This window comes from Amblyomma mixtum, chromosome 2, assembly GCF_055824585.1.
Source record: "Amblyomma mixtum isolate Tamu chromosome 2, ASM5582458v1, whole genome shotgun sequence".
In the NCBI taxonomy this organism is placed as follows: domain Eukaryota; kingdom Metazoa; phylum Arthropoda; class Arachnida; order Ixodida; family Ixodidae; genus Amblyomma; species Amblyomma mixtum.
This window is the reverse complement of record NC_143013.1, coordinates 205196842-205213259: the sequence shown is the minus strand read 5'-3', so window position 1 is coordinate 205213259 and position 16418 is coordinate 205196842. Positions and strand designations below refer to the sequence as shown.

Genomic DNA, 16418 nt, shown 5'->3' with positions numbered 1-16418 from the left:
AGAAGTGCGCGCTAAACAGTTTTTTCCTTGCGCTGTCACTTTAAACGCAGTAAATTATCGGCATGTTTTTCACTTCACGCGACGTTGCGTTTTTTCCGGGTCGGAAATTGATGGTTTGATCATACCTTTTGCTCGAAAGGTTTTTCTTGCGCCACCTGCTCTTCGTTGCCTTCATTCTTCTTTCCCGTTTATTCTTTGTATTTTTTAATAGTTTTTCACAGGCTTTGAAATTTGTTAAAGCCTTCGCCAGGATTGCTCAATAGCTGTAGCGTTCACAACAATAGCATGAGAATGTAAGGGCATGAGCAGGGTTAATTGGTTTTACATTATAATTAATAAGGCAGTGACTCGTTCGTATTCAGCCAAACATCAGTCAGCAAATGACAAGTATAAAGCCCGCTGTGCTGACGTCTTTTTCCAAGCGATCGTTTGTAAAATTAAAAAGAAAAGAAAACACAGGACCTAACAGTACGTCGACATAAGTTTATGGATTCCGTTTCCAAGCTACGCAGGTCATCTTTACGAGGCTGAAGTGCAATAACCTATGTTAGGGACTTTTAGGCGGACGGTAATGACGCTCAAGCATACAAAATTAACACTGAGCCTTTAAAAACGGTGTCCGACATATCCGACAGTGCCACCATGGGGAATAAAAATCTCTCTATAAGAATCTATTTATTATGCGGCCGAAAATTTGCGCGTGTGTAGGAAAAAAAGTGTGTATCAGTCAGCAATTACGCTGTGTGTACTATCGCGATGGAAAGAAACGCGAATAACACGAAGCCTACGCACTGCGCGGTTCGAATTTCTTTTCGTGCCGCTTTTACCTGCGTAGTAAAAAAAAAAGACTTCAGAGGTCCTAGAATGCATCACGGAAGAATCTAGCGTATGTCTGCAGCCACCAAAGTAAAAGCGCGAAGAAATACGGATGACGAAGTAGCCGTCGCGGTGGCTCAGTGGTCATGGTGCTCGGCTGCTGACCCGAAAGACGCTGGTTCGATCCCGTCCGTGGCGGTCAAATTTCGATGGAGGCGAAATTTCAGAGGCCCATGTTCTGTGCGATGTCAGTGCACGTTAAAGAACCCCAGGTGGTCGAAGTTTCCGGTGCCCTTCACTACGGCGTCTCTCACAGCCTTAGTCGCTTTGGGAAGTTAAACCACATAAAACCATAAAACCAAACGAATAACGAAGCGCCTAGGCGCTGCTTTGTTCGCATTTCTTTCCATCGTCCCTATACAATACAAGAGCATTGCATCACGTTCTCGAAAAGCTGTCCTTCCATGGCAATGCACAGCAAAAAACTATCCTTCATCGCGCAGACAGAGCGCTCAATCATGCCCTGCGGAATGTTTGTAAAGGCATAAGTAATTCTATGCTTCAGGTCATCAAGGCTGGACGGCTGCGTCGTATGAACCTGAATTTTCACGTATTCCCAGAGAAAAAAATTCCAAGGGAGATAAGTGTGGTGACATCGGAGGCCAAGCAGTCGGTCCCGCGCGCCCAATCTACTGCCTGGGAAAGTTCGTGTCCAAAACGTCCACAGCACAAAAAAATGAGTGTGGTGGAACCCCGTCATGCTGAAACCACATCAGCTTCAGCACGTTCAACGGAAGTTCTGAGGCGAAGCTCAAGACCATGTCATTTAAGATGCGCACAGTGTAGTTCCTGCAGGTGAGGTTCCCGTCAATAAAGTAAGGATCTACAGTGCGTCCTTGAAGTATCCCGCACAATACATTTGCGGACCACCGTACCTGATGTCTTTGTCCTCGTACTCAAAGTGAGTTGGTGGCTGACCAATAATGAGAGTTGTGTATATTTACCGTGGAATCTCTGAAGAAGTGCGCCTCATCGGTCCAGATCACGTTGTCTAAAAATTCAGGGCTGTCCTCGCATTTGATTGGGCACCAGTTACAGAAATCGAGCCGGCGCTGAAAATCAGACCCTCCCCATGCTTGGTGCAGGCATACCTTGCACAGATACATGTTCTGCTTTTCTAGAACTCTTCAAACCGAAGAGAAGCTGCATCCCAATGCATCGCCGATTTCTCTCATGCAAGCCTGTGGGTTGACATAGGCCAAGACGCCAGTTTCAAACTCTTTGCTAAAAACTGAGCCAGTTCTTTGACGTTGAGGGTGCACCGACCCTGTTCTCGCAAAACGACTGAAAACTCTTGTGAAAGTGCAGCGAGAGGGCACGTAGCAACCAGGATGCGCATCTTCGTAAACCGTGCCGCTAAAGTGGCATTCTTCTGAGCGCACGTACGCGGTAACAATGTCAGCCATTTCAGTGGTCTAAAAGCGGCCTGCAACAGTTGCAGTCATGTCAGCGATCAAATGGCGTGAAGACAGTCCGCTTACAAGGTGACCACTGAAAGACATTCCCTAAGCTGTCTCCGCTGCTTTCATGTTTTATTTCTGAAAACTTTGCGTCGCTTTATTCTGAGTTGCATGTGCTGTCGGCGTTCCTGAGTTATCACTCTCGCCATGCATCAGCAAAGTATATGCTCGTCGCGGGTGCCGTCAGAGCACCTTATCACTTTTCATCGGCGCAGCGCCAGCAGACGCGCGCATTGTCACGATGTTCCAGCCTGGGCGGGACAGTGCAGACCAGACGACAAAGTGATGCGATTTGATTTACGTTTTAGCCCTGCCGCCGGTGCGCGGTTTTCGATTGGTGCCAGAAATGGCCCAAAATAGCTGAGCCACAGCGGCGAGAGTAATCGCGTTTTCGTAATTCTAAAAGCTGACATAGTTATTACTAACGACCGGCTACAAATCACTAATTGCAAGCGGGCGCTTATCAGCAATAGTTAAAAAGTTAACTGTCAGAATTTAATTAAATACTTTCGTAGTTAATATGATTCGCCTGTTTTATGACGGCCGCCAACACTGATATTACTATGCCGCAGAAAGCTTCTCTTTACCTCACAAACCCTACTTTTAAAAATCACTGATCACCTCCCGTGAAACACCGGGTATATATACTGCGCCAACATGGATTAGTTTCGAGTTGTGCTCGCGCGTCACGCTACCGCCTGTTTTTTTTTATTATTTTTGTCCATTAAGTAGCCACCTCGGTTACCATGGCAACTACTGGGTTACGATTTGCGTTATAACGCATAACGGTGAGACCCGAAACGCGAGAAGTATAGCTTAACGCTCTAAAACAGCAAGCACTTCATGCAAGGGCTGCAGGAGACGGAAGGCTGTTTCATCGAGAGTGTGATGCGACGCAGGGAAGCTATACACTCGCCGCATGTGCGTTCGATTACTTTGCCTCGCCACTAAGCTGTGACCGCGCTAAACGCAAGTAATGGTTGGGATTGTAGGGGTTGGTTATCAGCAAATGGAAGGAGCAGTAACTGTCTCACTTCTCTGTAGGCCCCTCAACCACGCCTTGAGGTCAGGTAGAAAAGTGGGACTGAAAGGAAAAAGATGTGATATAGTGGAGGTCTCCGGAACAATTTCGACCGCCTAGAGAGCTTTAACGTGCACTGACATTGTGCAGCACACGGGCGCCTTTCTGCGTAGCCTTCATCGAAATGCTGCCCCCGCAGTCGGGTTCGAACCCGGGTACTCCGGCTCGGTAGCCGAGCCCGCTAACCACTGAGCCGCCGCGCCATCAAAATGTGGCTGCCGCCGCCGCGTCAGAAGGTGCGAGTAAGTACGGGCGTATGAGTTCCCCTTTTCACGCAGGCAAGTAAGCAATCTGGGCCGATAAGCGCTACATTGCGCGCGCGTTAAGCGTAGAACGATTTCCGAGATAGCCGAAATGACTTGCATTTCGATTTCCATGCTGACAGCCTCGTAACAACGGCCGCCGTTTAGCATGCGTGACTTCGCATTCGACAACTGAACCGACGGGCCCTGATAAGCCAGCACCGCCTCTCTAAATCGCGCTTCTCAGTTTTTTCGAATGCTGCGTGCTGTGCTGGCCGCGGAAATCGGTGGTGAGACTTCTTCGCCCGCTGTGGTGCCTCCCTTCGCAGTCTCCGGCGCGAAGACTTGCCTGAAGTGTGAGGTGCCTTTCTTGGAGTCTACGCTTGAACGTAATGGATGCAAACGAGGACGCCTCTTTGGACAGTGAAGGCTATCGCACGCCATGGTGGATAGACACCATAGACGAAGCATGCCTCTTTCCGGAACTCGACATTTCAACGCGTGCTAAAACAGACAGGTGAGTTGGAACACGACGGTGTTGTGCATGCACGAAGGCAATGCGCTATGTCTTACAACCCACAACGCTCCCCTTGAGCCTACTGCGGGACGGTTGTGAGGGATGGCCTTTCTCCTCCGGCTGCCAAACATACCAATGACGGTCGACGAGTGGCCATCGGGCGGAAATGTATTTTCCTTCGTTTCTTGGCGCTGCAGTAAGGCGTTCAGATTGTTAACGCATGACTCACTTATCGGGCTGTTAAAGAACTAGTTGCGATAAATTCAACAGATCACGGTTGGTGACATCGCCGTTTCCTGCACTGATCGCAGAAAGCGCCACGACTACGGAAAGTGTGGTTCATATCTGAGAGGAATTTATTCCTGCCCGAGGCATGTCCACATGGAACCGCCCATTCTTCTCTAGGTCAGCATTTATCCCAGCGCGTTGCACGGCGCTACAGAGTCGTGATGGTGATTCCACAAACATTTTCCCAGAGCTTGCAGCCTTGCTGTCCAAGCCGGGGAACGTGTTGCTGCTTTGTGCAGCTTCGAAATTCTGCTGAAGGGACCGCGGCAGTCGGCGCCAACTTTCTCGAAACCACGTAATCTATGGGAACAGTGCAAAGCGGCCTTTTATTCATCCGGGCTAGACGCGCATGCGGTATTGAAATCTGAAGTAAAAAAATGGCCTGGCTTAGCTTATGGTTAAGCCTAGGATGCGAAGCATACCGCCGGCGGAGGCTGCGCGTCCGCAAGCGAGCGCACGAGTTGAGCCCCAGCTTTCACAGCTGTTGTGGCTTCAGCGCCCCTAGCGGAAGGAGCGGGAGTTAGGCCGCCGGTGGAGGCTGCGCGTCCGCAAGCGAGCGCATGAGTTGAGCCCCGCTTTCACAGCTGTTGTGACGTCATATCACGTGGTGCGCCAATGTAGTTCAAGTGGTAGCTACGCGGCCGCGCACGGCGCAGCAAGGAAGAGCTCGGTTGAGCGGCTAGTATGCTTCGCATAAAATATGGCACGCGTGAAGCGTCACCCGTGAACTGACTCTCCTTCACTTCGCTGCTAAACGCCTGAACGTCACTGCGGATGCGTGCACAAGACCGTAGCCGGGGCAAGGTCCGTAACGTTTGATTAATTCGAAACCCCGCGCTGTGGCGGAATGCTACAGGTCCATCGGCTCATTCCTTGCAAGTTGTCAACCCAGCAAATAAACACAATACTAAAAGGGTGCGTGTAAAAACCCGTCTTACAAGTTGTAAGCGCGGTCCTTTGAGCACTCTAATCCTTACCATAAGGAAGTGGGGTAGCAGTACTTTAGTAGGACGTTCTTGCGGGCTAGTTGGTTCATGGTTCCAGGAAGGTTAAAACTGCCTCAAAGACGAGGACGCGGACTACGAGAAACACACATCTGCGCCCGTGGCGTTTTGTGTGTTCCTCGTTTTCTTCGTCTTTTACGTAGTTTTAACCTTTCTGGTAGCAGTAGGAAGCGCAGAGTTCTTTAGACGCATCTTTTCTTTTTAATTCAAGGCACCTTTCATTGAACGGTTCATGTCTTTAAATCTAGCACATTCGTCGCAAGCACGATAGGATTCAGTCTTAAAAGCAACCGCAGGCGCACACTCAACCCCATTACACGGGCTCGGCTATTTGATATCGCTTGCACCGGTGCTATTATCTCTGCTATGAACGCGGATGTTATGATTGTTACCGAAGCCCTGATGAACTAGCGTACAGCTGCCCCTAAAGTAAAATGGACCCGCGAGCGTTAGCCCAACTGCTGCAATTGGTTCCCAGCGCGCTGTAATAGCCGGAGCGCGTGCAGACAAAAGGACCGGCGCCCATCCTGCAGTTCCGATGCTCGCCATATCGCCAGCACGGGCTAAGCCATGCAGCTCTTATCAATGTTGAAAGGGGTGTTTTCATGAGTCAGGCACGGGTTATCGCTGGCACGATGTGGCTCGGTTGCTCAATCATCGTGAAGCGCGTACCGATGCGAGCACGCGCTGTGAAAGTGGTTGTTTTCTTGACGAAACAGAAAGCGCGGTCCGCTATAAACCCAACTCTTCAGGCGTGTTGTGTGCCATTGAATCTTTGCAAGAATCATGATAAGCACCCCTAGCGCACTCTGACAAAAGCAGTGCGGCTTAGTCTGGGCCGGCAACAAGGCGACCATCAAAGCAGCGTGGTGGGTCTGCCGGACCCTCCCTGTCTGCATGCATGCTCTTCGGCTTCTAGATTGCGCTAGAATTCTCTCACGCTCCCATGCTGTTTTATTTTTTTGGAAACCTGTTTACACGCAGTGCACGCGTACACCTTGGTATGGGTGTGTGCATGCTATTTCTGCACCGACTTGTGCAGTGCAACATTTGACGTCTCAAGCAATGCGTCCTGGTGGATTCCTTTGCGAAAGTCACGTTCCATAAAATTAATTGTACGCTAGTTTCTTGTGGACCTGTTGAAATGGGCTGACAGTACGCGTACGCGAAGCCAGGCGTTCTCATGGTCACGGTAACCGTGACCAAGGCAACAGTTTATAGTACCCAGAAAGATTAATATAAATGCTGCGCATATAGAGGCATCCGCCTGACTAAGGCGAGTGGCAGCGTTGGAAAAGCGGTACCAGCAAAGCTGTCCTGACATGTGTGGCCCAGCGGTGTTAATCGCAGCGGACATGACACGCGCCGCCAACTGCCAGGTAAGCACCTCGCGATAAGAAAGCATGCCCGTGACGAAGCGTCTGGAACTCGCCAGCCCCGCCAAGAGTACGAAAATCCGGTTAGTTTCGGTTTCAACTAAAGTGCAACTGGCGACTGGAGGTGAACGGATGCTTAGAACTGTATGATTACTGCCCACGGACGTTGCGCGGTAATCCTGCGGGCGTGGCCGAGCAGTCTAGGCTACCGCGATACGAGGCTGCGCTTCTTTCGACGGCAGTGGTTCGAATCCAATTCGCGCATGAAGTTTTTTTCTCTGCCGGTTACCGTTGTCATGACAACACTACCACGCTCTAGTTGGCTTCTCTCCGGCCGCTGCGGGTGAGTGGGCGCTGGCGTCTGTATTTGCTGGGCAGTGGTTTATATGAGTTTGAGTTTGAGTTTATTAACATTTTATTTCTCAGTACAGAAAACTAAGGGCCGGGGACAAAAGGTACAATACCTGTACCTGGCTGGGTCCCCTGACCCCACAACAAAGTTGGTAGCGATGCACTCCGAATAAACAAATCATAAACTAACGAAGAAAAACGAACAAAGCACTTTGAGCGAAAACAATTTAGCATGATATTTGAAATTGTGCACAACACTCGTGCCAACATTCAAACAAAATAAAAACTGTTTTAGCAAAACCTTGTGCAGAAACCATCAGAAAAATACAGAATCCATCAGGAGAGACACTTATAATCAATAATGTACAACAAATAAGTATGATAAACATAAATCAAATACAGTCCATTCCACTCAAAAGCAGTCACTCGAAAAGAAAGTACACATTATAGAAATTCACAAAAACCGTGAACCCAACTACAACCACACAATGAAAATTTCGCGCAAAAATCTTTTCAATGTATTAATAGAAGGATAATTGATAGCTTCAGCTAACACCGCGTTCTCGTTTAAAGCGTTGGGAATAAGGTATTTCATGCTTTGTAATCCATAATTTGTTCGTAAACGTGGTAATATGTAATTTATTTTCCTGAAACAAAAGCTGTCATTTTTCATCAGATATGTATTATCAAAGCTGTGGGAATTTTGTTTCCTTTGGGTGTATATGTAGAGTGCAAGTTTGTATAAATAGAGCTGTTCAAGATAAAAAATCCCATATTTCTTGAAAAAAGGCCTTGTGCTCTCATTATAATTTAAGCTTTCCAGAGCCCTAATGGCTTTCTTTTGCATGATTGTTAACGTTTGCAAGTTACCTCTAGTTGTTTTCCCCCAAATCAAAAGACACTAAGTTAAGTGGGATTGGATGATTGCATAATATGTATTTAATCTGTACCTAGTTGGAATCAGGTTCTTCACCCTCCATAATGCTCCAACTACTTTCGACATTTTTAATTTCAAATGATTTACATGTTCATTCCAGCTCAGAAACTCTTCAAAGTGGACACCGAGGAATTTAATGGTTTTTGTTTGCTGCAAACTTTCAGTGTGGAAGGTGAGATTAATTTCGTAGTCAATAGGTGTGTTTCTTGCTCTGAATAGGATATATTTTGTTTTCTTTATGTTTAACTGCAAATCATTGCTAATAAGCCAGTTCGATAAGTTACATAGCCAAGTGTTGGCTGCTTCTTCTATTTCTTTCAATTTTGATCCGGAAAAAAAAGCATTTCTATCATCTGCATACAAGAGTATGTCTTGAGTGAAAGGAATATTTTCAGTATCATTAATATAGAACAAAAAAAGAAGCGGACCTAAGATTGACCCTTGTGGTACACCCTTATTTATAGTTCTCAATTCGGACACATAATCACCCAGTTTAACGAACTGTTTTCGATTACTTAAGTAACTTTGAATTAAGTTATTGGCATGTCCCCGAATTCCATAAGCATTTAGTTTTTCGATTAGTATGCGATGGTTTACGGAATCAAACGCTTTCCTTAAGTCGAGGAAGATACCAACTGTAAAAAGCTTTTGTTCGATATTCTCGATTATCTTCTCCTTAATCTGAATTAGTGCTGTTTCGTCGACTTATTTTTGCAAAAGCCAAACTGTTTGGGAGAGATTAAATGAAAAGCAGTTGCATATGCAGCAAGTCGTTTATGTATAAGGCATTCCAATATTTTCGCAAAAACACTTAATAGCGATATGGGGCGGTAGTTGTTAAGATCGTCTTTTGAGCCGCCTTTATGTATCACTGTTACCCGTGCGATTTTAAGCTCATCTGGAAAAAGCTCATATGGAAGTTTCCTACCCCTGTCCTGGCTTCTCTGCCATCCTGCAAATTAGATTTTTTTCTGAATTCTGCCTGCCGACGACTCGATGCCGGCAGCGAGGTAGCTTTTGTCGCCGGCTTGCATTTCGCGTTTCACCCCTTTTTTGGGCTCAAAACTGTCACCTCGTGTTTCCACGCCGATTTACGTCCGTGCAGTGTTGAGAGTTACTGAGGAGCGCTGCAGCAAGCACTAACTTTCAGCAAAATATCTGACGTGTCCTTGCTTGCTTTCATGCGCACCTCTTTGCTGCTTACAAGCACACTGATTTCTGTGTTTTTACGATGTTAATCGGTTCGATGCTATGGTAGCAATATGATACATACAATGCGTACTCTGTTCCATACTTAACTTCCAACACTGCCGCAGCTTTCCTGCCTATTCGTCCTGGCTACATTTGCGCCCAGAAAAGTTGTAACTGAAAACCTGTGAAAGGTATCACCACTTAATGACACGTTTATAAAATCAGCTGATAGTTTCAAAATATAGTTTTTGCAGAATGTCTACGCATCTTCGTTAATACTGTCCAGGCGGCAGACAGTTGTGTGTCTCTAATGCCAGGGTTTGTTGACGGCGGCTACCAAACTGAAAGCGACATTCCCGTGTCGAAAAATTGCAAGTCACCTTCTCCGCAACGATTGCTTTTCAGCGAAAATGTGTATTTCGTAGACAGCGCTCTGGCGTTCTTCGCGGAAACGAAAGCTGCGGACTGTCGCCCGCTGCCTTCAACAGCGCACAAGGAGCAAGGCGTCGTACAACCCTCTATCTTTTCCGTCCCCCTTGAAGTCAACTGACGAATTTCCTGAATTTACACAGAAAGGGAGAACTTGTTTTTTATCATATACACAAGAATGCGAGAGTACCGTCTTCGAACGAGACCATTAGTTTGGACAACAAGCCTTGCGAGATGCTGATTTGCAGACTTCTGCAAATAGTAGGAAAGCTACATCTGATTTTTGTTCTCGGAAACGCTGTATCGACGGGACTTTCTGAAAGATATGTTCATGCCTCTCAAGCAGCTAAAGACGCATTTATTGCTGGAAAACTGGATTTAAAGAGCGGAAATTTTTCCCCATCGCTCGACTCAAAACTTGTATGTCAAAACTCTTGACTTCGTTTCTAAATGGATGGCGATGCATCCCAGCATCGGGAATCACCGAATAAAAAGCTGCCGTGACGCATCGCATCTTGGTTGAGAAAGTCGCCGGTGGTGGCTAATTCGATTTCATTTTGCGACATTTCTAAACCTTTATAGAAACGCCGTTTTCGCCGTAAATAGTGAATTTCCCATACGTTGCGGTAACCAGTCGATGCATACCAACTTCACGTTTGTCCTCCGTATCCGTTGAAATTGTTCTGGCGTGTTTCTCAGACTCCGAGCCCGCTATTTACGTTTATTCGGGTGAGATCTTTCGTTTGGCGAGAAGAAAGCATGCTCGATAAATTTCAGCAGACACTAATTTCAAATTTTTACGCCTTTGAAGCGTCGGAAGCTTTCTTCGCAATAAAAAAAAACGTAAAAGTATGCCATTTTGGCGTGCCTCGGTTATAATTAGTTCTTAGTTACAAAACTTTGAACGCAAAATCAGTCGCTCATGCGATCGGCTACAATGCGGCTGCCTTTTGAGTACGCGAGGAATGGAGTTTTCAACCTTCTTCGAAGGAAAAAATTCGCAAGACACTTGACTTTCCAGAGCAACTGATCCAGCAGTGCCTGGCCTGCCGTCCCGAAGAAATAAATGGATGCATGTTACAGATGATATATTAGAGTGGCTGCGTTAATCATAACCACCACAGCAGTGGCCTAGTAGTTATGAATCTGTACGGTATACGAGAGGTGCTGGTCTCGTATGTCGGGGAGGCAGGTGGGTGCCCAAAGCCACCTGTGGGTGTCCAGCGGTGGTGCTGATGACTCCAAAGGCAAGAAACTGAGGAAAGAGCTAAGAACAGCGAATGCAGTGACCACTATGCCACCGCAAATGGGGGGCCTATGTGCGTCGTTATGGGAGGGGCTGGGCGCGTAGGTGGTATACATGCATTTTTTCCGATGGGGGCACTTCAGGGCACTCATCTAAGGGTGCTCCCTCGTGGGTGGAGGGAGTTGGTCCCAGGAGGGACTCCATCCTGGCCCAGGAGGAAGTTGGTTTCGGTTACCGCGCACGCAAAAAAAATGCGCCGTTTGACGGTATAGGTCCCATGCCAGAGACAGTAGGACTGCGCGAGCAGCAGGACCTATCTTACTTTCTTTGTCCAAAATCACCGTCATCGTCTGTTCATGAGCCCGCATGGCGTCAGCGTCCGTGCCCAACTCCAAGCGGGCGGGTTGAGGCGACTCCGGAAGCCTTACTTTCTGCGAGAGACCAGGCGACCACGAGAGCTGGGAGACTCCAGGTCCTACGGGGGCACAGGAGGCGCCTCCGGAATGGTGGGCAAGGGCAGGCTCCTGAAGCACGCCAGCGTGTACAGGGATGTCCGTGTGGTGGTCCGAGGACTTGTCCGAGGCAGTGCCAGGATTTGCCGCGCACGAAGAAGAGCCACTCGGGGGTGGCGGGTTTAAAAAGATTGGGACTTAAAAGGCGAAACCTAGCTAATAAAGATGTTATTAGCGCCTCAAGGTGCAGGACAACATTGGCTACATATTTTAGAAGCCCCAGGCAAAGGCCGAACGCCTCACGCTCCAAGAGCACAAGAAGGCGAAGTGTATAGTAAGGAGCTCCTGAGAATAAAACAAAGCCGAACTCTAAAATTGGGCGGACATAGGTTTTGTAGATCAGCAGGAGTGTGTGCCTTCTCATGCCAGACCTAGCGCTGCAAAGACTACGCAGGATGCCAATGGCCCGAACTCTTTTTGCAGAAACTTGCTCAATGTGTGCCCGCCAGGAAAGAGTTGTGCCCTATATCACTCCAAGATACTTCACTGTTTGAACTCGAGGAGTTGTGCGATTTCTATAAGCAACGCAAAAACAGGATGAGAAGCCGGGAAGACTAACAAGGCGCATTTCTTCACATTCAGGAACAGATGAATGCTTCCTAGACAGCTGTGAATGATATTGAGGTAACTCTGCAAGGTTTGATAGAGTGAATATCACTTGCACAGGCAAAAATGTGATGTCATCGGTGTACACGTAAGTTTTCACATTATGGATGGAATTGAGCTGAGAAAGATGTTAGAAAGAACAGGCGAAAAAACTGACCCTTGCGATACACCTCTTTCTGTCGAAATTTCCTAGAAGAAACATCATTTTGACCTCAATAAAATTCTGTTTTCCAAGGAAGCAGAGGTCCCGGCTTCGAAATAGTTTGAGAAATTAAGGTCCTGTAATCTGTGTAACAGCGTCGACTGCTCGACGCTGTCGTAGGCTTTACTGACATCCAGATAAGTGGGGCAAACTCTTTACTGTTGCGAGATGATTTAATACGGCTCTAAGGCCAGTTTGAGCACACCAAATCGAACAGCCCGGCCTCAAACCAATTTGACAAGGATTCAAGGGATCATTTGCTGAAATGAAAGACATGACACGACGGAGAAGGGCCCGTTCCCCCAATTTCACTAAATTCGATGTTAATGAAATCGGGCGTATGTTGTCTAAAGTGAAACCTTCCCCTTGCTTTTTAAGTAGTGGAACTATTTCCGCAAGACGCCACTCAAGGGGTATCCAAGGGCCTTTAAGGGAATGGTCTTCAGAAGATTCATTCAACAAAATTCTGATCATAGATGAAGTGAACTTATCGAGGCCGGGAGCCGCTGGGGATAGGCGCAAACCAATTTTCGAATGCTCAGGCAAAGTGACCTGAATAAAATCACTTGAGATGCATGTGAATGTAGCTGGAAAACGAAGTGCAGATGTAAACCGACGCTCTAGGCCACACGCAATGCCATCTGAGGCCTTGGCGATATCAGCAGGATATTGAACGAGGGATTCAATGTTGACAGCCGGCGGAATCACTTTTCTGCTCCTCATGAAACTAAAGAAAGCCCGTTTATTTCCTGATTGCGAAAGAAAATCGTAATGACTTGTAATATACTCCTTCGCGCGGGAGACAGTGCGCTTAAATGCTGCTGCGGCACACTTATAATCCAACCTATTTTTTGGGCATTGATTAGGGAGAAGTTTCTTCCATGCTGCTTTCCGTCGTCTATATGCACGCATGAACTCAGCGTTCCACCAATTGTTGGCGACTGCACCCTTGGTTCCAGTGACCAAGAACTCAGACTTTTGCCTTGCACGTCCAACACTGAGCATAGATGTGTCGCTATGCATTCCGAACTGCATTCGGAGCTTCAAACTAATCGGCAGATAATCATTGTTTGTTGCACAGTCAACAGGCGCCCAAGACGTAACTGGGACTCCTGGGGAGAAAAAAGTTAAGTCTAAGGCAGAGCGGCATTGTCCACGTACAAATGTAGTGGTTTCTCAATTGTTGCTGACAATGTTGTCACAAACTCAGTCAAATAGTCTACAACCGAACAGTCTGTTTTATACCCGACGTCACGTGGTGCGAATTGAAATCCCCATCTCATAAAACCTGATATCGCTACTAGACATGAGTGAGTCAAGGGGCGAAGTGTCGTGCACACCTGAAGGCAAATATGCATTAGGTACACTAAACGGCTCTTGACCTGGAATACTGAGATCATCCGCAAGGATTTCACATTGGTTGTCCGCCTACTGAAAAGAAATGGATGCCCTGTGGCAAAGCTTTATAGAAATTAATACTAACAACTTTCTTCCTCGTGATGACCGGTCAAGCCGGAACTAACGGTAATGTTTGAGATGATAATTGAAATTTGTAGAAAGCCATGTTTCCTGTAACGCAATTAAATCCGGTAGAAGTTCATTGCATAGACATTTTAAATCTGTTGAAGCTGAGAATATAGATCAGCAATCCCATTACAGTACACTTAACGACCCTATCTTGGAGGGAGTGCCGCAGAGGCAACTGCCGTTTCTAGAATCCTGCTCTCGGAATTTGGACTACCGGGATTTTTCTTTGACTTGGACTGTAGAGAAGATGGACCTGCAATACTAGCAGACCCACTTCGTTTTTGGGCGCGGATATCGAATTCCATATCAACACATTCGACAGAGGATGCGCCCATAACACTGTTAGGTAGAGATACTTTAGCCGTCGTTTGTCGCTCATACTGACTCTGACCCTGTGGAGCGCATTTGATGACCACAGAAGGTGGAGGAGCTTCCCAAACCACACAAGACAAGAGCGGAGCGGTGGGTACCTGCAGCAGATGGACATCTGGGTAGCTATGACCTGTGAAATTAACGTGGATGCGGTTTCCATAATGCGTTCCATTGCGTTTGTCATAGCTTTTTCAACTGCCGATATGATTGCCTGTGACCAATAGGCTTCCATTGCGGGTGGGCATTTGGCGGCCTTACTAGAGTAACCTGAGGCTCTCTGACTCCGGCAAAGGCTTCTCGTCGCGTGCATCGGCGTTTATCCATTAGCTCTAGAACCTGAACTTCTTGAGCCCATGCAAGACAGTCAGGCGAGTCAGCAGAGTGGGCACCACCACACAAACTTCTCTCTTGCATTTTGCGGGACATTCCATCGTATCATGAATTTCGCCGCATGCACAGCAACGTAAGCACGATTTGCAGCCTTTGCCGCGGTGACCAAATCTCCAGCCGTTCTGACACTGAAGGGGTCGAGAGTTAAATGCATCCACTCGAAAGACCAATGGCCATACTTTGATCACTGAAGGGCGCACTATTCCTGTAAATGTGGCTATGACGGACTCTTGTGCTCGCGAGCACACATTCCGCTGGCACCCGTGGAAACCAGCGCCGTGCGCCCACCTTTGCGCAAAGAAAGCTCGGGCTCTCCGACATGTCGCGGCTTGCAGCATGATTCATCCTGGCTCGCCCGGCGCAGTCCCTTCACCTCCTCGCTAGCGTCGGCGCGAGACTCAACCGACGCTTCGCCGGCAGCCCTTTCCAGGCTGCAATCTTTCAACGGCCGAGCACCTCTCGTCCATTCGTCCAATTCGAACGGTGGCCAGTAACGTAACCTGATTTTAGGGTTCGAACGGCTGGCTGCTGCAACCATCACCGGAGGCTATAAAAACAGAGCCGCGCTGAGCCAGAGCAGCAGACAGGCAGCAGACGACGACACATCACGCCAGAGAGACGCTCTCCCGGGGCATCGCCCTGCTCCTTTGTGCTAGCCCGTTGTGCTCGTGCTCCTTGTGCCGATTATGTAAAGCCCTTGTACATACTGTACATAACCATTTCATTGACTCACCGTCGCCTGGACCATTTTTTTCGCTCAGCTCTGCACAACAGTGGCAGCAGGCTTAGATGCCCCATTCACAACAGTGAGACAGGGTGGGATGTCCCATTCCCAATACTCTGTAGGAATTTTTACTCCGTCGACCATTCTGCTGCAACGATGGACAGTGATGACGCGTGCAGACAAAAGGTTCTCAAGCGTTTCCAAAGGGCTCAATCTAGGGTCGACCTCCTTGAATAAGCCCTTGGAACACGCTAGATGAGGCGGTATGAATGCGTTCACAGTTCACCGGGTGGTTGATGAAGGAGGTACACTTCAAGCGCTCGACGAAAAAATCCTTGTCCGGTGACCTCCACATGATCTCTCCCCTGCCGAACTGCCGCACATCTGTGATCCGCCTGTAGTGAGGCGATGTAGTCTGAAGGGCCGCCTGTACTGCCTCCGGGTTGTTCAAATCGATCGCAACCATCGGAAGGAACTAAAGCCACGAAAATGCTGGTTACTCCACTGCGGAAAAAGACATCAATTGGGAGCTGGTCCTGAGGAAGACAGGCCGACCAAGGGGAAAACCCCTGGCCGGGAGAAGAGGTACGCATTAAGCCTTCGTCTCGCGCCCAATCACCCTGGAACACTAGCAGGCACAGCAAACAAGGAGAAATTGGGCAAGCCAGCGCAACACCGCCCGATACTTAGCCGCTACCCCGCAGCAGGACAGAAGGGAAGCCGACGGCTCAGACGTCGAACATTGACTTCTCGGAGGGCACCCCTTCAGTCTTCCTCTTCACCTCTTTCAACCATCGCTCTAGTAGCTCCATCTCCCCTGCCTCCGCAACACTGAAGAAAAAACCCGGGAGGGAGAATAAGATTACGTGCCCAGGCTTCGCAAGGCAAGCGCTAATAAAGCCACTCACTCCCTCGTTTTTCGCTTTCCAACACAGTTCCTAATGTTTTGGTGTGGATGTGTTTTAGTGCGCATGTCTGCACGGCGTATGACAAGGGCGTTCACAGCAATGAGCGGTCCACAGTTAATATTCCGCCCTGGTGCGTGCATGAGCCTGCGCAGTGGTGATAAATATCACCGCATGCTATC

At 48.0% G+C, this 16418-nt stretch overlaps 1 protein-coding gene across 1 annotated transcript in view; it reads left to right on the top strand.

Moving 5' to 3' along the window:
* The first annotated feature begins 4047 nt into the window (after positions 1-4047).
* The window catches only part of LOC149362311 (uncharacterized), a 245156-nt gene continuing 232785 nt past the window's right edge, over positions 4048-16418 (top strand). The window contains exon 1 of the mRNA XM_089572985.1: positions 4048-4176. Within this exon, the coding sequence (XP_089429111.1) occupies positions 4052-4176 (125 nt within the window). The 5' untranslated portion in view covers positions 4048-4051. The remainder of the gene's footprint in view (positions 4177-16418) is intronic.